General features: G+C 39.5%; 1 protein-coding gene across 6 annotated transcripts in view; it reads right to left on the minus strand.

The window, feature by feature from the left end:
• Positions 1-562: 562 nt before the first annotated feature.
• OSBPL2 (oxysterol binding protein like 2) overlaps positions 563-24,241 on the minus strand; it is a 67,261-nt gene continuing 43,582 nt past the window's right edge. For 5 of the 6 annotated variants that reach the window (XM_075901095.1, XM_075901092.1, XM_075901094.1 and 2 more), the window contains 10 exons: positions 22,507-22,641; positions 20,512-20,609; positions 19,628-19,810; positions 15,259-15,366; positions 14,309-14,398; positions 13,542-13,665; positions 8,869-8,988; positions 8,231-8,354; positions 7,444-7,534; positions 563-5,225 (listed from right to left, as the gene is read on the minus strand). In XM_075901095.1, the coding sequence (XP_075757210.1) occupies positions 5,123-5,225; positions 7,444-7,534; positions 8,231-8,354; positions 8,869-8,988; positions 13,542-13,665; positions 14,309-14,398; positions 15,259-15,366; positions 19,628-19,810; positions 20,512-20,609; positions 22,507-22,641 (1,176 nt within the window). In that variant the 3' untranslated portion in view covers positions 563-5,122. The other variant, XM_075901097.1, reaches the window with a different exon arrangement.

The raw sequence follows: 24,241 nt of genomic DNA on the forward strand, positions 1-24,241 counted from the left end.
GGGTGGCGCCAGCACGGCACGTGGCGTATGGATGGCCCCGCCCCCAGGTGCACAGCACATGAGCAGCCCTGTCCCCGGGCGCCCAGCAGCCCCAAAAGGTCGGGGACTGCTGGAGTAAGAGAACACACAAACTAGGCAACATTTATTCCAATTCAGAAAACCAGACACTTGACAAAGAGTATGAAGAATCTTATCTAATGGGACTGAACAATCCAATTCCTGTTTAGCGCTATACATTTTGAGGTGGAGCAAAGTGCAGCTAAGCATTCTGACCAAGATGAGCCATGAGGCACAGTTATCACTACTGAGCAGCATGTGTTTGTTTTTTTAAGGACCTAGAAACAAGGTAGCTGAGGTGATCTCAGTATACAAATGCCAACCCACTGATTTCATGCATATTCTCAGCATCTAAAACTGTAGATGGAAACAAGCGATTTACTATGCAATAATTCTTTGGACAATGTCACACTGGAAGTCAATTGCTTGCACTAAATCATGATTTTTTTGCTAGCAGATAAACATGTCAAATGCTGAAATAATATTTAATACCAAACATTGTATGTCTTCTTCAAAATGACCTTTATTCAGATTTACAGTTTAACATTTATGTCCACAAATCTGTACAGACTTCTCTGAAAAGCTGAATATGATTGTTATAGATGGGTATTGACCATTATTAAATATTATAAAAATAAATCAATTTCACTAAATCATTTTTATTTAATATTTTCATGCAACATGGGTAAGGCAGACAAAGTGTGTAAATATTTAAACAACAGCAATTGAGTAAGGCAAAAGAAAAGCAGCTTCAGTCAAAGTGGCCTGGAATTCTGGGTATAAGCGAGTTTTAATCTTTTTTCATGCTACAAAACATACCAAAAATGAGTTTTCTATGTTAGAATCATTAGATTTACATAAATTTAAATATTGCTCTATTATACAATTGACCCAAACCACAGGTGTGTTTTCAGAGAGGCAAAGATACAGTATATTATAAAATTATGTAGTGTTTTAAGTCTACATACTGAACAAATATGTTTATCTGTCATATTTAGATACAGAGTACAGTGAACATGAGAGATAAGGACTACATTTATGAGGAAATACATCAGGCAAATGTACTGTGCAGATGGTTACAAATACAAACCATTTTATCACAAACTATTAGTATGTAAAAATTAGTGATCTGAAGTCATTTATATCCATTCTAGATTTAAGAAAATTCTTGAAAAAAAACAAAAACAAAAACACCCATCATCTTCCCCCAAATTTCAAAGCATTGAGGCAGAAAAAGATAAACCTCACAGCCTTCACCTCTTAATTTGAGTATTTTAAACTGTTTATATGGGACACCACTGCTAATCATTTCAGTGTTTTTTCTACTTAACTTGGAGTATATAATTCCCCTCCCAATATAACCTGGGATCCAGGAACTGCCAGCATCCAATATCCCAAACAGTTGTCACAAATCTATAGTATGGTGTATCCTCAAAATGACAGAGAGGTTCTGTGCAGTGGCTATAAAAAAAATTTCATTCTGTTGGAATATATAGTTTTACCAAAAGCTTAATTTACCATTTTGAAGACCCACTTAGTGTTTGGGCCTTTAAAAACATGTAAAGGTGAAACTGACTGCAGGGAATAACATTCAAAACATATCTAGATCCACATCCTTTTCTTTCCCTTTCTTTTTTGATTTGGGGGGGAGTTTGAGTTGCGTCAAAAAAGTGTTTAGAACAAATGAGTTATTTTTTTCAAGATCAGTAGCTTTCAGTATATTAGTGATACCTACATTTTTGTATTTTTCTACTAACAGCCTGATATCAAAGAACTGAGTCCACTGCATGCTCAAGCAGAAGAAAAGGTGTGTTTGTAGGGATGAAAGTTCTAATTCAAATTCTCTCTCTCCAATAAGCATCATGGTAGATACAAAGGAAAACAACCAGCCAAGATAATGTGCAACTTTTCCTTCCCAGAAAAGTAGTTACTTTATTGTGAAAGTCACGCTTCAAAACATCTTTCACACGATGTATTGGCCTGAAGTGTGTTTAGCATCTATTGTGGTTTCTTTTAAAAAAAAAATTCCACGTAGGTGTATTAACACATACCAACATACAGTTATTTTAAATACAGTCAGTGTTTAATAAAGTTATAAAAGTGACATTCTTTTAAAAAGGTGCAAAGTTTAATGTGTTTTAAGAAGTAAAACTAGATAGGTAAGCTCTTCATTTAACAAACCATTAATGTTTTTCATTGAGACACAAATAATCAAAATGTAACATTAAGTATCAGATGGCTAATAAAATATATGCTAGCCAGCAGAATTGGGCAAGCATTTTGTAAATACTCTGGATGCAGCCTTAATAAGCCAAACAAAGAACAGACAAACATGAAATTCACTTGAGGTTTTTAGGGAAATAAACACGCCATGGAGGAGGGAGAGCAGAAGTTATTGGGGTTTGATTTAAAATTAGGAAAAATGCCAAAGTAAACAGACTTATAAAACACAGTAAGTGGTAATAGGTGACATTTTTCTGGAGTTTTTTATTCCATGAAGACTGATACAATGCTTTGGATTAAGTGTGCCTCTATAGCCTTTTTCAAATAAAAAACTGATTTGTTTGCATAATGAAAACATTTTTAGACCTACTAAACTTAGGTTGTGATTCAAAATGAAAAGATTTGCCATCTGTACATCTTATTTATAAATAGGATTTTTTAAATTCATAACTTTTTCATTCTGGTGACTTTCTATTTTTATGTATGTGTCTTAGAGCAGAACTAATAACAGACAAACTCAAGTATTTACGTTAAATAAGAGTTATTCATGAAACATTACAAAAATGGCTTAAAATTTGAATCCATTCACTGTTAGCAGTGCACAATGCTCCTTATGTTAGCATCTGCTTGCAAGAAACTTGAAGCAGCTTAGAATATATGAAATATTAATCTTTTAGGTTTAACTTTGCAAAAAGAACCTGATAGGAAGTAGTTAAGTTGTCCATAAGCATTAGTTATTCCGTATTAAAATCAGAATTGCCAATATATTTAAATCTGGAGTGAACATTTTTTTTCCTCTAGCACACCAAAATAAACAATATCAAGATTAGCCTGGATGGCCAAGAGACTTCAAGGTGAACACAGTTAATTGCTGACGACAGGATACAGTGACATGAATTTATTTCAGAGCTGTTCCTTAATTGCCTTTAACTTTCATGGCTTACCTTCTTCACTGAAAAAATGAACAAAATGTAACAAATATAAAATAGCTCATTTTGGGTGTAAAAGAAATATGTTTCTCTTGAGTTTTGTGTATTTTTCTTCTAGCTGGTAGAAGCACTTCAAAACCTAGCCTTTGGATGAAGTCACAAGTATGCAATCTGAAATGCATCTGGAAATCAGATGGATTCTTTCATGAATACTCAAAGAAATGCTGGTGTTTAACATCAGCAATCTCTGAATTACTATACATTTATCAGCAACATCACCAGTTTCGATTGGTTACTAAATAGAGAGCTTTCATAAAAGAATGAGCAACTATTAACATTTGTTTAATTTCTACATCTAATTATTTAAGCCCCCATAGAAATGTACTACTTTGATGACAATTTAACTCCATAAATGTATAGTCAGTCAACTGATGTGCAGTTTAAATCATTCCAACATTATATGCTTTGACATTTCTATGCCAACAAAAGTAAATCAATTCTCTATGACTGCAAGTGGTTACAGAGATTATACCCATTACTAGTTTTAAAATAACTTCAGTTATGCTGCTTAGCTTTAAAAAGATTGGCTTTTCACAACATACAACCAGATGTGACCCTGTTTCAGAACACATAAAAAACAAAAAAAAACAAAACAAAAAAACCCCTAAAACTAAAAACAAATAAGACCATCTATGGATATATACTGAATACTTCCAAAGAAAAGTCAGTCTAGAAGCATAAATAATGCATACGGCCTTGTCTACACTTACCGGAAGATTGATACTCTGGGGATTAATCTCCTGGAGGTTGATTTAGCAGGTCTAGAAAGGATGTGCTAACTCCACCACTGATTGCACTCCTACTGACTGGTACTCCACCAGGCCATGAAGAGGAAGGGGAGCCAATTGCAGAGTTTCTCCGCTCAGCCCACTCCCCTCATAGTGGGGACCCTGCGGCAACTTGACCTAAGGTATGTCAACTCCAGCTATACTATTCACATAGCTGAAGTTGCATATCTTAGGTAGACATTGCCCCATAGTGTAGACCAGGCCTAAGCTGCCAATAGTAGTGCTGGAGACCCAAGCCTCCTAGTCAAAGTAAGCGGCCTCAGAGATCTTTAGTGTACACTATAATTACATCTTCCATGTTTCTACAAATCTCTCTGAAGCCTTCTGTATTTTAAGAGCAACATTTTACTTCACAAAAGCAGGTATTTGCTAATATACCCTTCCCACACCCCAACATAAGGTTTAAGTAATTGTTATCATAAGTACATAGTTCAAGTAATGCTCTCAGTGCCCAGAGACAATTCGGAGTAGCAGTTCAAGCTGCAGTAAGCCTAACATTCAGTGCTTTGTGTTTTTTAAGCCTTTGAATTGTACTGAGATAGACCAGGAGCTTCAATCTCTTCAGCTCTGCTTACCATTTGAAAAAGGTCATATACATCTCTTCACAAGGAACACTACTTCTGCCTGCTTGGGTCATGTTTGTACCATGCCAATTTACCATTGTTCCAAGTTCTGGATACTTCGATTTTTTAATGCTGTGCTAAGTGAAGTAACAAGGATATCACTGCTATTTTTTTCTTAGCTATATAATTAAAAGGGTGTTGTAAACTCTACTGGCTACAGCATACCTTTGACAAAAAAAGACAACCCTTTAAAACTTAGTTAAAACATGATGATTTCAGATGAAAGCTTTACAGGAAAAAAATGTAGCAGCATTTAAATATATGGCAATCAAAATTAATGACAAATCCTTGATTGGTGAATGATACAATTTTCATTAAAATTTACTTTAGAAAAGGTGTGGGGGTTTTTTGTATTTGCTATTAACAAAACCAGAACAACTGGCACTGAATGAAATTTAACAACTAAGTGTCCAAATGAGATGGAGTGATGGGTTCAGATATTTCAATATATATCTGGACAGTCTGAGAAATTTCTATCAAAGTAGCCGCCTGAATATAACCAGTCTGAAGTTCCAGTGTATGGATTATTGCCTTGATGAAACCATCTGTGAAAAGCAAATGAAGTGGGTAAAAGAACATATATTAAAGGAACATATATTAAAGAAAAAATGTTTTTGCTTCTTTTACAAACAAGAATAAAAATGCACCTGAATTTCTCAGTCTAAACTATTCTTTCCCATTAGATATTGGGGGGAGCAGGGGGAAAGAAGAATCAAGTTCTTAAGTTACGTTTATTAAATACTTTTCTTTGTCCTTGTTTATAGGCCCCTTTCTTCTTGACCTTACAGTACTTGTTTTATCATTCCTGTTCGAGATCTTTAAAAGGAAAAAATCTAAATATCAACATTCTTTATATTTTAAATTGCCAAATCAGGTTTTTGTATAAAAAATGTTCCTTCTTTAAGAGTATCCACACAACAGTTCTGTTCTGTGTAGCTGCATTTCATACAGCACAACAGTAGGAGCTCAAGTTTAAGCTGCCCTGTGTATTAACTGGTAGCAATAGTTGAAATCAAGTCATTCTCAACCTGTAGTTTGCGGAGCCCTGGGGATCTGCAGTTGATATCTAACATGTCCACCAAAGGTGGTTTTCACCATAGAACAGTGGTTTTCAACCTGTGATCCAAGATTTCCAAAGGGGTCCCTGCCACCAATTGAATTTTCTTAGTGGCCTGCAAATGAATCAAGGTTGAGAACCTCTGCTCTAGAGGAGATTCTCAAAGGCACCAATGGGAATTTGGCATCCATTTCCCACTGATTTTCAATGGGAGTTTGGCACTTAACTGCTCTTTCTCCCTTTGAGAATCTTTTCCTGTTGCTTCAAAATTTCATTTTATCTGTTTATTACAAAAGAAATCCTTTATGTGCAAGAATAGCCTGGTTTCTTTTTCCAATGTGCCTGTAAGGCAAGATTGTGAATTGATGACCAATGAAGTAACAGATACGGTGTATTTCAAGATGGTTCTATACTTGGTTGTAATTTTTAACACTTTTTTTTAACTGGGCAAAGCCAAGGTGGTTCTGCACTATCCAAGAGTTAGGGTAAATAATTTCCAATCTGAAAAATATTGCCTTTCCACAACACAGACTTGATTGCTGGTTAAAGTAAAAAAAAGTAAATACCATCCAAATCTTTCAGTGCTCATGTCTCTGCCTGTTACTACACTGATACATGCCTAAATAGTAATAATCATAATTCAAATGTTCCTTTTCCTTACTCAGATGAATTTTAAACTTTCATGATCAGCTTTTTTTCTGTAATGATTTAACAATCAGGGCTCTTTCTCAATTAAGATTTTCCAGTCATTTTTGGTTTAATATTTAAAAGGTAGCTGGCATGTTTATGGATTACAAGGACATGAACAGAAAACTTCATTCTGTTCCCAAGGACACTACAGATTCACTGCGTGACCTTGTTATTTCACCTCTCTGAGCCCTAGTGACAGCACCTTTGTAAAGAATTTAAAGAGCATGCACCTAGGAATGAAAACTTCTTTAGAGTTGTAAAGTACTGTACTAGTATTTCTTGGGGTTTGGTTATTTTCAGAGATAACCATTTGGGTTGCTTGTTCTTTACAGCAATGTGTTTCCCAGTAAAATCTCCACTATTGGGTATTTTGTGTTGGATACCCAGGCCCGCCAACAGGGGACTCAAAGAGTGCAACTGCCCCAGAGCCTGGAACTCCCAGCCACTACCGGCCACTGCCACTACTTCAGCAGTGGCCGGGTGCTTTCACCCTTTAATTTGCTGCTGGAGCACCCCATGGCAATCTTAGAGCAGCGCTAAGGGCTGCTCAGGGAGGCAAAGCAATCTGCCTTACTCAGGGTCCTGCCCATGCTCTTGGCCTTGCTGAAGACACCATTTGATGGCTGCATTTTTTCATGCTATAAGTACTATGCAGGGAAAAATCCACGGAAGGCTACCTCTCCCTCTCTTAAAAAAAACTACTCTGGGATACTCCCACCGTCTTATTCATCCTGTTGTAAAAAGGCCAACTCCAGTAGGCAAAAGACTTTGACACTCCTTTGGTATTCTTTTGACAAACTTCAGCCTCAATCTATTTACAGCCGTTTGGGGCGGTTGGGTTGAAATAACCTACAATTTCGGCTTCATGTTGCATTTTTTTAAATGTTCTTTCCCCACAAGACTTCAAGTGACGCTACAAATTTTTCTGTAATACAAAGAGGAACTGAACAGTAAAACTAAACAATTCACTAACCTTAACCACATGCCCCACTATCTTCCCTTCCTCTAAAAATTACCTTGTCGTCCATTCCACTTCATCTTTTGCACGTTCCTTACGATTAGATCTTTGTTTCTCTTCTAGTCTCTCCTTTTCTTTGCTAGCCAGATCTAACAAACATTTAAATAGGAATTGGTTACATTGCAAAATAAAGACAAAAAGAACAAAACATGGGAAAGGCTGGAGAGAAAATTAAAGTCATTTTAAACACAGGAAAGCATTTGTTGTACACACCCTCTTTAAACCAAAACAGTCACCTCTGACTCCTTCAAGGTAGCAGCACACCAGAAGAACTGATCATCCAAACAAACATATTGGGAATCCTAAATCTGGTATTTCATTTGTCAGAAATACTGTATTGGATGGAGTAAGCAGGGGACCGACAGCCTCTGCAGGCCCCTGGGCAAGGTATGAGGACAGCTCTATGCTGCCAGAAGGGTTGGGGCCGGGGCAGCCAACCTTATGCATCTCCTGGAGCATGGCATGCCTCCTCAGTCCTTGGAGCTGCCTAGAGCATGCAGCATAGCACTCCAAGCAGCGATTTAAAGGGCCAGGGCTTCAGCTGCCACAGTAGCTCTTTGGCCTCTGTCAGCAGGCCGGAGGGTAAGGACTCATACGCTGTTCAGGAAGGAGTAACACTCATGATCACAAGATGGTGATAAAGACAAAGTTACCCTAGAACTACAGTTATCACCCAGAATTTAGCCACCTCGACCCAAACCAGCTCTTTTTCATCTTCTGTATGGTTAGAGGAGTGGAGGGGTGTAAAGAGGGAGAATTAACAAATCTCTAGCAAACAAACATACCCAGATCTCCATTTTCCATGCTTCTGATATCTGGACGTAGACGACAGTCAGTGGGAGCTAAAATTGCTTCCATGCCCGTTTCCAGCTCATTGAGACTCACAGCAAAACTGGTGAAATTGTATATCTTAAGGCAGAGCAAAGAAAATACATGTATAGTCAAGTTTAAAAAAAAAATCACAGTAAGTGACATTTGGTTCCCTTACCTGGGTTGTTACAATGAGATTTTTCAAAAGTACTTATAATTGAACCAATTCCACTGTTACCGACTACAGTGAGAATTCGGCTGAGGCTGAGCACTTCTGAAAATACCACCCTTAAGACTTAGGAAAATAAAAATGTGACAGAAGTGACTGAAGCGGCCTTGCTACAGAGGATCAAGAAAACTTGTTGCTCATAGATTCTCTGATTCTGAGTTGTCTCAAGATTATCGTTTTTATAATGTATTGAACAGGAAATACAGAACAGATACTTTCAAAAAGAAACTTTACCCTTTGATATCAGGGAAAATATTCTGGGCATTTTCTCAAATCTGCCTTTAAGACTATAATGTATGTAAGATGAGTTAACCTTGACCATTGTGATAACATCCTTGGACAAGCCACCATGACCAGAGGATCCTAATTTATTGAACTAGTCACCTGTGATGAGTTTGGAGGTCTAGAATTTATTCTCCAAAGCAGCTTGCTGCCTCGTATCATTTGTACGGTCTCTTGGATCTCTGGCATATCATCAGCCTCGTCATTCTCAGCATCTTCACTCTGAAACAAATACACAACCCCTGAAATTACAGATAGTTCTTGTGCCTAGAATTCGCTGGAGAAAACATTAAAAATCCTATCAATATCCAGACCTTCCATTATGCCACCAACCTAGATGTCTGCTCTCCTTTCCTCCTCATTATGTCTGCTCTCCTTTCCTCCCTTCACTCACCTAAGTCTCAACTTCATGCCTTCTCCCATTTTCTACCTGGCAAAAGCGCCTTCTATCATCAATATTTAGGTCTTCCAGAAATATTTTTTTTGTTTGTTTACTTCACATTCTCTCTTCTCATATCCTATCTGTTCTGTCTTCAATTATTAGCTCTTCAGCTGTGGTAATGCGCCCATACCGATAGCCACCCTACACACTTCTGGCAGTGTGTAAGGTACATGTTGCTACAGCGAAAAGTAAGCTACCTTCACACCACAGTGTCCGTGAAAGGCTCTAGCACAGAGATGGGGGAGGTGAGGCAGCAGGGAAAAGCTTCTGTAGATGCCAACTGCCGGAACCTTTCACTACAGTACGGAAAAGCTTTGGCAGCAGGGAGACACCAGCTGACGCAGTTCTTCCCTGCCGAGGGAAACGGTTCCAGCAGCAGGGCATTGGCAGAGCCCTTCCTCACACAAAAGCCTTTTTTCCCCACTGCCAGGCCCTTTTCCCGCAGCAGCTGGAAGGCAGCAGGACACTATGTGACTAAAAATAGCAGTGTAGACACGAAAGCAGGGTGAAAAGAGAGCCTCGTAGTGTACTTAAAGTGCAAACATGCCAAGGTCTGTACCCATCTGCCTAAGACAGGCCTCACCATCTACACCACTATTTAAACCCATGCTGGGAGGCTTCCTGAGTACATACTCTACATGCTGGCAAAAGAAATCCACAGTGAAGACATAGCCTTGCACGCGTACATAATGTGCTGCACACATTGGCAGCACTAGATAAGCAGTAAGTCATCAAATATCTATAGTCTTACACCTGGTGTAGTCACATACCAGATACTGAGGGTTGATTAGCAAGACGATCTGCTAATGTTCCTTATGCCTCAGTAAAACACACTAAGCATGCAGTTTCAAAAGTCAAATATTTGACATCCTCTCACTGATTCCTTCTTTACCTAATTCAACCTAATGCAATCCATTAGTTTGCACCAGGAGTTATGCGCCCATTGCAGTGCAATACTAGTTCTTCCTACCATCTCTTTTGGCCACCCAGAGGTCATTAAAGATTTCATGATGCTTTTAAAAAAAGATTGAGAACTTTTCCAGGATTCCAACCAACACTCCCACTCTCCATACAAGAAAGACAGGTACTGCTTAGGTGCATACAGCTGTCACATTTGTCTACATAGCCACTACACTACCAGCATGAAACTGATTGAAGGGGCCCTGTCATTTCTTACAATCCACAAAAAGTGGTAAAATAATAAAATATCTTTATTCCAACAGGGTTAAGGAACCTAATTTCAGGTAGTCCAGGATCAAAATGTAACAATTGCTCTCAGGATGAGATTAGACAGATTGAAAAAAGAGCCAGGCTTCATAAAATGTAAAATGCAACAGAAAAGAAAATTCTCTTAGACTAAAGTGAAGTCGGCCCATCAGTTTTGCATTCATTAAAAAACAAGGTATACTGAATGTGCTACTTGTACATAAGCCCTACCACAGGGCTACTTAACTTTGGAAACCCCAGGAGCCACAATGATACTCACAGAACATGCCAAGGGCCGCAACTTAAGTGTGGTTGCATTTACATGCAAATATAATGCTAATATATGTAAATAGCTTCTTTCACACTGATAGGCACGAATACAAAGATTATGGCAAGACTACACAACACGCAGGCCCCATTTAAGTCAGTTCTGCTGATATTAACAACATGCAATATATACCCAATTTCCACCCATATGACAGCACTTTTAATGAGCAATGACAGACCAGGAATTTACCTGCTAAAACGCATATCAACAGAAGACCATTATATTGACTCGCTGTTGTGAAGCATGGTCCCAGTGGAGGCCATGTTCAAGGGATCCCACCCACTGGCCGCATATTGAGAGCCCTGCATAAACCCAAACCGCACCACGGGCTGCAAACAAATGGGCTGAGGGCTGCATGCAGCCCACGGTCCGCGTGTTAAATAGCCCTGCCCTACCATATCAAATAGCTTGAGGGCTCCCTAAACAGAAGACATGAAATGCAATGGTGATGACATTTAAAAGGATTCTTATCTTTGGAAAATGGAATGAAATTTTGTTTCAATACCATAAAAATAATGGATTTTAATTTTTTTAAAGAATGAAACACAGAAAGACAAGCGATTTCCTCTTTCCTTTGTCCAGATATTTTATTTTTCCCATTTAGAATTGGAAATGGTATGATTGCAGGTACCTGAAAATCACCAAAACAGACAGACCTTATCTGATGGTTGAACTGGAATTAAAATATTCTACTGTCTTATACCATGAGAGAGAGGGTAAATAAGTTTGTGCTATCAGAGTAATGCCATTCTTACAGTGTCAAACACTGAAAAAACTGAGGAAATGCAAGTGAAATTTTAGAATCACTACAGTGAGCTTTGGCACTACTATTTAGTGCTTTTCTCTCAAGACATACAGAGGAAAACATACACATTCAGGAATGATATTCTACATTTTTTTAAAAAAAAGTGTATGTATGCCTCATAAGCCACCAATCACGGTCAATCAAAATTTTATAACCAAGAAGAATCTGGCTATAAAAATGTAGTATTTCAACACGGCATCCTTCATACAATACAAGTGACATTTCCACTCCCAGGGTGAAATCTGAATAAATGGGCTTTGCAACTTGAGATGAGGAAATAGTCTTCTTCCAAACCTGAAAACAGGATGTGTGCCACTTAGCCACAGTCTCTGCCATCACCATCATCTTTCAGCTATAGATGTAACTGACCTCCGCTCTCTGTATATATTAGATTTGCACAAATCATGGGTGACTGTCACAGTCTACCCCTCCCCCCTCATTCATCCTGGACAGTCTTCAACCCTGCAACTCCTGAACTCCCACTTCTTGCCACCATTCCCCTCTATAAAAATCACAGGCAGTCTATGGCACTTTAGAGACTAAATAAAATATATAGAATCATGAGCTTTCATGGGTAAAACCAGCAGGGGAACCACTGTGAATTGAACCTTCCACAGTTAAATTGCAGAGAGATCAAAAGGATTTCAGCCCAAGAGACTACCTGAAAAACCAATGACCATCAATAGGGAAATCCAACACACTGTCAACCGGCTGAAAATGTCACACAATTAAAAAACAAAGAAATTGTGTCTGAAGACAATCGTGTCCTGTCTGGTTTAATATAATGTACTTCCGTTTGTTGAACAGACAGGTCCTCTCGAATTCACATTATGGTAAATTCAAACTTACTTTCCAAGCTTACTCTTTTGAAAAAAATCCCTGAGAGTGTTTTCCATTGCAACATCTGACTTCCTATTGGGCAACTCCCCTTCTAAATGCAAGTTCATCAGAAAGGGAAGATGAATTTTATAAGCCCTCATTTTTAAGCTCTCTGCAACATGAGCCCTAAAAGGCTCAAAACACAAACGGTAAATAAAAAGTCAAACTCAAAAAAATTTCATATTTTTCAAACAATTGCATGATTTTTCATGGAGATTTTTAAATGCCTCAGTGTGGCAATGCCACAGGTTGGACCTCACTGGTCCGGGACACTCAGGACATGACTGGTCCCAAACGAGAGGATTTGCTGGACCAGGGGAGGTCCTTCCTGTCCCAGGCCATGCTGCCATCAGGTTAGGACTCCAGCCTGTCTCCGCTGCAACCCCAGCTCCCTGAGGTTCTCTAGATGCCGCCAGCTCCACTGTTGCCAGGGCCGGAGAGCCACAGCTGGTGCTCTGCAGCTTGGGTAGAACTCTGCAGCCACGGCCAGAGCTGTGCAGTCAAAGGCTAGGGCGGAGCTCCCTGGCTGCCACCGAGGCTGGAGTTCCCTGGCCACTGGAGCCAGAACGGGGCCGGAGCGGAGCTCCATGGCCACCACTGTGGCCAGAGCTCCCCTGCTGTGCCCCGATTCCTCCCTGTTCTCCCCCCACACACACTGGGCTCCCAGATGAGTTGCTAGTGCACCCTACAGCGCTCCTCCCCCTGCCACCAGACCTCTGTTCCTGGGCTATGTGGTCCAGGAACATCCGTGGTCCATGACAGACTATGGATGTTGCTGGACCAGCAAGTTCCAGTTAAGGGAGGTACAAGTTGTTACCATTTTCCTTACTAGCAGACAGTAAGATGCAACTCAAGATCCGCAACAGTAGTTACCACATATCTATCTCCATCTCTATGACCAATCCCTGCAAATTGCTCAGAGCCCTCATCTTTCACTGAAGTCAATGGGAGTCCAAAGCACTCATCACTTCCTGGTATTAGGGCCCCTGGATACAAAAAATATCCACCATAACAGCGATAGCTTCACCACAACCACATCAACGGATATTCTTCTAATCAGACATTTGTCCTTTTCTGAAGATGCTTTATCCTGAACAATTACATGAAAACCTTACCGGCTTCATTTTCTTCTGGTCACCACCTCTCTTCTCGTTCTTTTTAGAACTATCATATGTGGCAGGATCGATACACCATAAGCATTCTGTCCATTTGCCATAGATCACAGAGAGCTTCTTCTTGCTGTTTATAGAGGGAAAGGAGACTTACTTTTGCTGCCCAATTTCTATATCTTCCTAACCTAAAATCAGCATGATGTAATCCAGATGATATTCAGGTTTTCCTGATTTTTGTTTTTTCCTGATTACTACAAACTTCTGGGTAACCATTTATCAGACTAGAAATGCAAAGATGAACATTTCAGTTTATCCCAACATTTATGGTATTCAGACCTGTGCTTTGAATGTTCCCTCACTATTTAGCCAGTCTTATGCTATTTTCCATTGTTAAACTGATTATAGAAGCAATAGTTTATAAAGATCAAGAACATAACAGTTTGCATTTGGGCAATACAGCTTTTAGCATTTTTGACAAATATTTTAAATTGAAAACTAGAAGTCCTAATACATTACCAAGAAAAGGACATGGTCAGCAGTTGTATTATTCTCTATGTTTTCTCTGGATATCTGTCCTTTAAATCTGGATTGCTATACTTAAAGCCCAATATGCATTCTAAAATCAATACATGTAATACATACCCAGGAAAAAGAAATAAATGAGAATGGGAGAAGTCTGCTACATTTTTACATTAGTACAATCATGTTAAGCATGTGTCAGTCCAACAAGCTGGTGCTATTAAAAAAAACCATGCAGAATTTCCACTTACTTTTTGTCCTGAATGTGACCCTCTACTCTGTGAAGCTCTTTCCCAAACAGGCCGCATGGTTTAAAATTAAGGACACATTTATCTCCAGTACTGTAAATGAAACAAATTTACCATTTAGAAAGCCAGCATCTAAATATGTGAACGGCAGTGTTCACTAATGCATTTACTTTGTTAAAATTAAACACTATTTAATGAAAACACTTAGAAATCAGGTAGTAAAAGCCACTGGATTACTGGAAGTCCTTGTTGCTTTATTTTATTCTAAGACAGGCATAAAAGATAACTCAGAGAGCTTTATTAAAAATCAAATGATTTCTGAATAAATGGGTGATTTCTGAATAAAACTCTCTAGGAGTCATTGGGAGTTAAAAAGGAATAGGAACTGTTCCCTACCCATGGTATTTCTTATTATATCATTATGAATATCTTTACAGTGAGCTAATCACATGAAGTTGACAATACTGCTAAAGGTACCCACATTGTATATGTGCACTCAAATGCTATTGCCAAACTACGTTATAGGTAGACACCAAGCCAGGATTCCTGGACTAAACTAGGGAAACTGAAAAAAGAGGGCCCATTATTGACTAGCATAACAGTGGTTTATGATGTGCTATATGTTGCACATAATTCATTGCAGAGCCATTAAATTGCAATTCACTATCAACTGGGCAGGATCTGAACAGGTGACCTAGAGTTGAAAGATTATGTATACCATCCAGTTTTCTGCATAACCATGTGTACTGTTATCACTGTTTTGATATTTGTTTCAAACACAAAAAACTATTTAAGCAGTCCAGATGAATAAATGAGTTAAACAGTTTTCAGTAAGTCGACAGGAGATAACATTTTGGACCAACAAGATCCATTATAAAGGGTAAGGCTTTGAATCTGTGGTTACTACTTTTCAGTCTCTATAATGGCCAATGCTGCATAATTAGCAATATTACCTGTGATTTACAATTTCTATTGTTCCATACTGTTCTATCCACAGTTTACCTATAATTATGTTATGTACGCAACAGGTTGGGTTTGTCCATGTGTAAGCTTCATTATGTCTGCGAAAGAAGTCAGAAAAGTGAAGTTAGAGACTACTTCTTGAATTAAAGATAGTCATTGAAATAGCATTAAACTCCAATTACCCTGAAACTTGTAGTGGGGTGGAACACAGTATTCCACTGAACAGTACTCAGGTTTTCTTTATAACCAAGGCAGTTTGTTCTATCTGAATTCCACTGGACATTAGTAAGTGATAAAAAAAAAAAAAATGAGAAAAAGAGGTATTTGCCTATCATCTACACATGTGTGCTCTCTGATAACATGAGCTCTGGATGGCATCAGTAGTATTCAAGGCATTTTTACTACAGATTGTACCTTCCTTAACAGGGAATCCTTGGTCTGGCAACAGACCATGGATGTTTCTGGACCACAGAGCCCAGGAACAAGGGGTTCTGGCAGTGGGGTGGGAGCCCAGTGTTGGCGTGGGAGGCCAACAGTGGGGAGTTCTGGCCCCAGTGGTGGCCATCGAGATCCAGCTTCAACAGCAGCCAGAGAGCTCTGGCCTCAGCCCTCTGCCATGGCTGCGCAGCTCCAGCCGCTGCCGCGAAGCTCAGCCCCAGCTGTGGAGCTCAGGCTGTAGTGCTCCGGCCCTGGCAGCAGCAGGGCAGGCAGCATCTAGACAGCCCCTGGGGCAGCAGCAGAGACAGGTTTGCACCCTAACCTGGTGGCAGCATGAGCCAGAAGGGGAGGGACCTCCCCTGCTCCAGTAAATCTCCTCGTTTGGGGACACCGGACCAATGAGGTCCAGCCTGTATTTTAATTTGTCCTTTAAAGTTATAAAAGAATCTGATGCTCACAAAAGGGTTTTGACTGACAACCCTGAGAATGAACTCTTCTATTCTGCCACAGGAAGCCACAGCATAACCTTTCCAAAGCAGTCCCACTACAGGCCTCAACCATGACCTTGAGAAACCTCCTTGACAAGAAAGTAGTTCACTTTTCATTGCTATAATTTAATGTGAACATCTCTGCTGAAGCTGCTATCTTGGATCCTGGTAACAATCAGTTTTGAGAGAAATATGGACACCTCTCCCCTAGGAACTAGGCAGACCAACCCACTCAGACAGGTTTTCACAACAGCATCTGACGAAAAAGGCTTTTGGGCCTAGATTCAGAGGTGTGGAAATCAACGGGATCTGTGGGCGCAGAGTGCCACTGTGTGGGATGGGGGGAAAACAGGGTCTTCAGTGAGTTCTGGGAGAATGAACGGAGAGAAAAATCACTATAATCTTCCACCTCAAAAAAACCCAGAAAACAAAAAACACACATCCCTCACAACATGTAGGGACCCATGAGGCCTGCACCTGCTTTCATGGAAGTCAGTAGGAGTTTTGTCATTAGTCACTAGAATTCACACCTCCCTGATTCTACAAGCTATACAATTACTATAACACTAGAAAAACAGCACACTTGATTAGAATGCCAGCTCATCATCTGAAAAAAGATATTTTTGTCACTGAGTCCATCAAACTATTTTTACTATTTTTTAAATATATTCATAATCTAATTTAATCTTTAATAGCATCTTTCCACTTCAACTCTCCCCTTTTTTTGCGCTATGAGTAACTCTGAAGAAAAAAGTCCTAACACTAAAATTCTCAGTTTTGTATCTAAGATCCTCTGTAGCACCAACTTTACAAAGACAGTGTTTCTTGACTCATGTCCCAAAAAGAAATGTTTCTAAAAATGGTCAAACTGTTAATCTGCCAACAACTGGATTCCGCCAACAACTGGATTCCTATTTTCACTAGTTTGGCCAAGTCATATTTCTGCCATGAAGTCATATTTTATCCCTCTTTCAACACTGATGAAGCAAATACTGTCTGGATTTAGCACTGTAAGTGATTAAGACACCTTAGTAATATGATGAGTCAAACTTTTCTCTCTCACTTCTGATTATACAGAGATCAAAATATTTATTTTTTTCTTGTTATAATGGCAGCAAGAGCAAACAGTTAAAGCACCCACCAATTTCTAATTTTTACTTACCAAGAAACTAAGGAACAAAACTCTGACAGACCAATCAGATATGTTAAGCATTTTTCAGCACCACATAGACACAAACTTAGAGTTTAACTTCTTTATTGATCAACTGTCTCAAATTGAAGTTTAGAATAGTTGTATTTTCATATTAGGGATGTGAAGGACTAGCCACTTCTCCCCCCATCCCTTGCTGCCTCTAGAGAAGGGGAGGGAGATACTTCAAAGTGGCAGCACAGCTTGAAGCTTTGGGTCAGACCCTGGGCTACAGGTGGCACTGCCACTTTGAAACACTGCAAGCAGCCCGGGGCCAGCTGGGGTGTCTCCGGGCTGCACGTGGCATTTCAAAGCGGCAGCACCACATGGAGCCCAGGATCAGCTGGGGACTCCCCCACTGACTTTGGGCTGCACGTGGCACGGCCATTTTGAAATGCCATGAGGAGCTGGACACCAGGCTCCCCACAGCATTTCACCAGGCTCCCTACGGAATTTCAAAGTGGCAACACCAGGTGGAGCCTGGGATCAGCTACACCCCACTCTCCTACCCCAAGGTCCCTTTTGTACCAAACCTCCATCCCAAACCCCATAACACCTGCCCCTCCATAGAAAAGTGCAGACCTTGACCACTTACCAAAATCTTGGAGTGGCCCTCCCCCCATGAAAAATTATTGCCCACTCCTGGCCTATTGTGTTCAAAGGAGAACCAGAGCACTGAAGAGTTCAGAACCCTAAAATATCTTGAAGTGAATCGTAAAAATGAATACATTAGTTAAATCTTTTCACTTAATCATTTATGTTTCAGTTAAAAACCTTAACTTTTGTTCTTTTGTCTGTCAAACCATAAGAGATTAGTGGAACACTTTTTCTGAATAAAGGTGATCTTTCCATTACTAGCTTTTGTTTTGGTTGGATGTTTTTAGTCTAAGTTTTAAAATGTATTAAAATAATGTCTCTATACATCAAGAAGTTAGGGTGCACAGCAAGGGTAACCAATAAAACGTCGGCAGTTCACCAGGGTTAGCTTCTGATGGGCTGCTGCCATTATAATTACCAGCCCTTCCACAGGTACAGCGACTGCAGCTTCCATGGGCCAGGAACAGCGATCCGCAGCCAATGGGAGTCATGATCCCCCATACCTGCAGAGGAGTGGATAAATACAGTGGTGCGGGGGCCCACCGGGGGCTAACCCTGGCAGCCTGCAGACCAGTATTTGCCCACCCCTGGTATAGAGGCAAGCTGCCCAATTACCAATTAATAACACCCAAGCATCTCATGTTATATATTTCCTAGAAAGATCAGATATCACGGTACATATCAAAATTCAACTAAGATCATCATGTTACTCTTAGACAAGAATCTCCAATAGAACTTAACCCTTTAGAAAGTAAGCAAGCCACCACCTTATTGAAACCAAATGTCTATTTAAAGGTTTTACAAAAGCAGATTTCAAAACTACATCTTTAAATCTAGGTCTAAATAAAAGCTCTTATGAAACCAATTTTAAGTGCTCAATTCCAGAATGACTTTTACTTCAATATCATCCTGAGTACACATTAATTCCTTACAGAGAAGTTTAGGGAGGTTTTTTTAATTTTATTATAGCTCAGCCATGCTACAAAACAACTTACGAAATCATTTCCTTTGTCAGACCTGCTCTCAATAGACACAAGTCTGGGAGTAACCTGGAAATAGATAATTGGTTTCAATAAAAAGCCTCTGTACACAGTAGGCAAATCGTGTCTAACTGTGGGTAAAAATTTATATGAATTCCTGAGGTTTACCATGGCCTACAGTATCACTTCTGGAGGAGAAGTTATATATAGTTGGCACTTACATACTGTTGACATAATTAAATCTACCTGGGGGATTTAGAGGCAAAATTCCCAATGAAATTAATATTGCAGCAATTATCTCCATCATAGTATGTTTAGTTCTCTATTTCGAAGGCATCTAACAAAATTTAAAGAACAAGCAAATTTAAAAGTGTTTGGATTCAAGAAATGCCAATTGCCTCTGCAGTAAAAATGTCAGACCAATAGTTACAGCTGCAAGATTATGGTATCCTTCCAACAAAGTCCTGGAATTAACTGATGAGCAATAGTCCATGCTTAAATCCCTAGTCTCTCCTCCTTCCACCCACTCCAAGAAAGGTTTCATAATTAGTTGAAAGCAACCATGGCTCAGCTATAAATATTATGGTACTTTAGAGCATGTATTTTTTTAAAAAAATATTAAGGAATATTATGTCCAATATAAAAAAAGGGGTTGGGTTATACTTACTTTAGAAGCTCCAAAGTAATTGTTCCTCGGGGCTCTGCTTCTACGCTCTTCCCCCAGAACTTTAATTTGGGGTAGATTGATCCATGAAAAACAAAGTCCTTATTGAGGCCTTCAGAATAAAATGCACTAACAGGTGGGTGATGACTGACCTGTTCAGATATAAACCTAAAGCCTAAATCCTCCCTAGACAAGAAAAAAAAAAAAAGGTAATCAACATTTATCAAGAAGGGACTTTTATTAAAATTACAATAAAGTCTGATCACACATTTTAAAATATATCTGAGGATTTTTAGACCAAACCTGCACTTCAATTGCACAGTCCCTATGGTTAATGTATGACAATGAATAAAGGCTTACATGCAATGTACACCACCCAAAAAAGTACTCCACAAATTGACCTCTATCTATCAGGGAATGCATATGAAGTAGTTTCACTTGGGCAACTGAAGGCAATTCCAAAGCTTGCTGGGCAATAGTAGTCCAGCTCTGGGAGACTGAGTTCAAATAGAATTTACATGGTGACAACAGACCAGACGAAAGGGTCTCAATCTACTCTCATACTATGTCATCAGTAAGACACTCTCTACAGTTATTAGGAATCTCTGGTCAGGAGTGGCTCTTGGGAAAAAATATAATATACACTTCACTGCCCTTGCACAATTCAGAAAATATGGGTCTAGAAAAAAAAAAAGTTCTTATTCGAAATCAGGATCTTCTCAGATTTCACATTGATTTCAGCTAGTTGTGGCTATAATGCATATGACTGGCTGGAGTGAATTAGTCTACTCCCTAAGATAAAATTATTTTCCAATTTGCCATGAAGTCAAGTTTCACTCACTGACCACCAACCACTCTTTACTGACATTTAAAGAATGCAGTGTCACCTGATTAATTCATATGTTTCTCCTAGTAGAGGGTTAAATGGTTTGCCAGTTCTCTCCCACTGAGACGCTACTGCAGAAACTGCAAAAGCAGCTACAGCCTGTAAACAAACACAGCAGGATGCAGTCTTCAGAAAGTTTCACTAAAAACAGCAGTATCTTACAATACATTTGCATGTGCTATAGTGATTTTTAAAAAGCCTCTACATTCAGGAACTCTAATTTCTTGTACCTTTGAGATTCCCCATTTCTCCAGCTGCACACAAACACGCCATCACTCTGCTACAGAGACTCCTTTAGAGCATGTATTATACTTTATTCTGCCAGAGAATTTGCTGTGTGCTTAAGGCCATGTCTTCACTAAGCAGAAGATTAACACTGCCAAAATCAATCTTCTGGGGTTTGATTTAGCAGGTCTAATAAAGACCTGCTAAATCGAACTCAAAGGGCACCTCCATTGGCACCAGTACTCCTGCTTCTCGCGAGGAGTAAGGGAAACCAACTGAACTGTTTGCTCCCATTGGCCTCCCACTGTGGATATCCTGTAGAAACAAATTAAGGAACGTCAACTCCAGCTATGCAGTTAATGTAGTTGGTGTGGTGTATCTTAATTCGACCTTTCCGCGTAGTGAAGACATGACCTAGGGTTAGTACATTCACAGATCCCAACAGACCAAAACTTTTCCAAGTGAAATATTCATATCTCTCTCACTCTCACTCTCACACACCTTATAATAGATTAGATAAGTTTTGAGAGTGAGAGGGATGAATATTTCACTTCCAAAAAACAGTAATTTTCTCTGACAAACTTTGCCAGATCACAGTGACTAGTCTGTTCCTCTTCACACAGCTCTTATAAAGACATTAACTATTCTTTTTTGCCCATCCACCCCTCTTTTTGCCCACGCAATGAAATCTAGTTTAACGTAAGAGCAGTCAGGTATCATTTCCAATGTCAATACTCCATTTGCATTAGCGTCCCTTGCAAAGCAGCACAAAGTTTTTATTTTGTTATATTTCATACATCTTGCTACCAAGTACAAAGGACAATTGTCAGATTGCATAGATGGGGCCTGCACCAAGGTTCCCTCTAAACTGTGCGGCAGCCCTGCCCTGCAGCTGCTTAATAAGCCCCACCCAGAAGGGGCTCAGGACTCGCAAACGAAGCTGCCTGGAGTGGGAAGAGGCACTTCTCCCTCAGCAACAGCAGCAGCTCCCTGCTGAGGGCAAAGCAGTGAGTCTCTCCCAGCAGGTAGGAAGGGTACGTGTCTGTTCACTGCTTTGTGCTGCTCACATGTTGCCTTAGAGGCCTGCATTGTATGTATTTTTTATACATAGTTTACCATGTGCTTCTCATCCTCTCCATTTCATTGAAGTAGAAGCAGCGTTCCAGAATAACACACAAATCCTGATGCACTCCAGTTTAGGCCCACCACTAACAAGTCTTCGACCATGTGCCTAACGAGATATTTATTCTGCTCATTCCAAAGAATGTAGGGCGTTGGAGTGGGAGGGAAGAATGGGAAAGAAAGCCTGGTTCTGCCACACCACTCTTAAAAACTCGCAAAATGCCAGTTAGAAAATGGATTTGTTTGAAGCAGTACCAAACCTATAATCTGATCTTCCCTAAAAATAGTGGCATTCGTGCACTTTTAAAAACAGAGATTAAAAAAAAAAAAGTGATGGGCCTAGACATGCTCAGTTCCAGATTGTATTCTTCTTCTCTTCCTTCCCAGTGACCACTTCAATCATTTCAAGGTGGTGTATATACCTACTGCAGGTATGTTTTCATCATCCTTTATAGTATCTGCTACAGGCCACTGTAAAGAGAGACTTGACTAGATGGACCACAAGTTTAATCGTGTATGACAATTCTTGTGTTTCCTATGACCAATCCAGAGTGCTATACCCATCTCTCATCAAATAGGATATCATCATAAAGAGAGACTTTGAGGAATCCTTTTTAAACCCAAAGAAGAGATGCAAAGTGTCACTTGCCTGCATTCTTTCCAGGGAGTTCACATGACTGCTAGCTTTATGAATGAGGTATATGTGTTCCATGTATTCGGTTATCCGCTGGAGGAAGCTCAGTGGCTCATTGAAGACAATAGGCATTGTAATTTTAGACAGCTCCTAGATGATAAAAGGAAAAGTCATTCTCTTTGACGCACTTCTAGGATACCAATAGGCAAAAGCAAGATTCCAAGATGAATTTTGGGGTGGTTTGACAATAGTGGTCTTCACTGACACACGATAAGCCCAGCTCAGACTCCTGGTTCTGGTCATTCCCTACCACACGTACAGCAGAAGCCTAATAAGGAGTATTAATAAAGGAGTCCAAATGGAGTCTTATCTAGCATTGCAGCCAAGAAAAAATGCCCACTGCAACTCAATGTCTTGTGACAGTAAAGAAGAGGTTAAACTTTCCTTCCAACAGATGATGCATTAGCTAGTATATCACAGCATAATGAATTGGATCCCTTGAAAAATTGTCACTGATCATCTAAACCAGGGTAGGCAGTAAGCTGCAGATGGTTCATAGGACACCACTTTGTGTAGCTCCCATTGGCAGGGAATGGTAATTCACAGCCAACAGGAGCTTCAAGTGGCCGTTCTTGTGGAGGTGAAGGTAGATAAAGCAGCGACGGCCCGCCAAAGGCTACCCCTGAGGAACTGCATCCATCTTGAGGGCCAGTTATTGCCCCCCCACCAATCTTTATTGTACTTTGAAACATCTTCCATTTTCTGGCAGGAACATGATTTAAAATGTTTTCACAAATTTTAAAGTGACTATTTGTACCAGTGCTCTACAAACGAGGCTAAACAATGTTTCTTATTCTGCCTCCTAGTTAGAGCTGAGAAAATCATTAATTTTTCTGTTTGGTGGCCAAATTGTTTGGGTTCAGCTTATTTCAAATAAAAACATTTGTTCTGATTTTTCTTCAATGAAAAACAAAAAGGGTTGAAAACTGTTGAATCAAAACAAAATGTCGAAGCAGACTTCTAATATTTTTGAATTTTTCTTCAGGATTTTTGTTTTTTGTTTGTTTGTTCGTTCATTCTTTGGAGAGGGTCAAAATGATTCACTAAATTTTGAGCTGTATAATTTCAGTGCCCTGAAATATGCATTTTTCAGATCATTTAGTATTTGCCAAATAAGTTTCATGTAGCTCTATTGCTGATACAAAGAAAACCACTGTCTGAACTTCAAACAAGTAGATGCATCAAGCTCCAGGCTCTTTTGCTCTCAAGACCTCTTACTAGCCAAGCAGACACAGGTCATTTTTGAAAAAAAGGTAAAAAGGTGCTTTGTGAAGACAGGGATTTTTTCCTTCCATTCAGATGCAAGCACTGCAGTAAGTGATTGCAAATTTTTGAAAGGATTAAAAAAAAATGTTCATGATTGGCAATTAAGATTGGAGGCCAATTGTCCTTTACAGTGGTACTTCTGCTAATTAGAGTTCTTTAATTCTTGGTGTCAAGAATAGTCAGATGACCCAATTCAGATCATGCCCTCTAGTCTCAGTTTACACCTTGAACTCTCTAGATGGAGATACAGGGCATAATTGAGATTACAAATTCCCCTATTCAATCAAATTCCCCTATTCAGCTGAAAGAGAGATGTCCTGGTACATCACCTCTCTAAGCTATATGAAAGGCAAAATTGATTAAAGGTCTAGAAAACATGACCAATGAGGGAAGTTTGAAATAATTGGGTTTGTTTAGACTAGAA

This window comes from Pelodiscus sinensis, chromosome 18 (genome assembly GCF_049634645.1).
Source record: "Pelodiscus sinensis isolate JC-2024 chromosome 18, ASM4963464v1, whole genome shotgun sequence".
Lineage (NCBI taxonomy): Eukaryota > Metazoa > Chordata > Testudines > Trionychidae > Pelodiscus > Pelodiscus sinensis.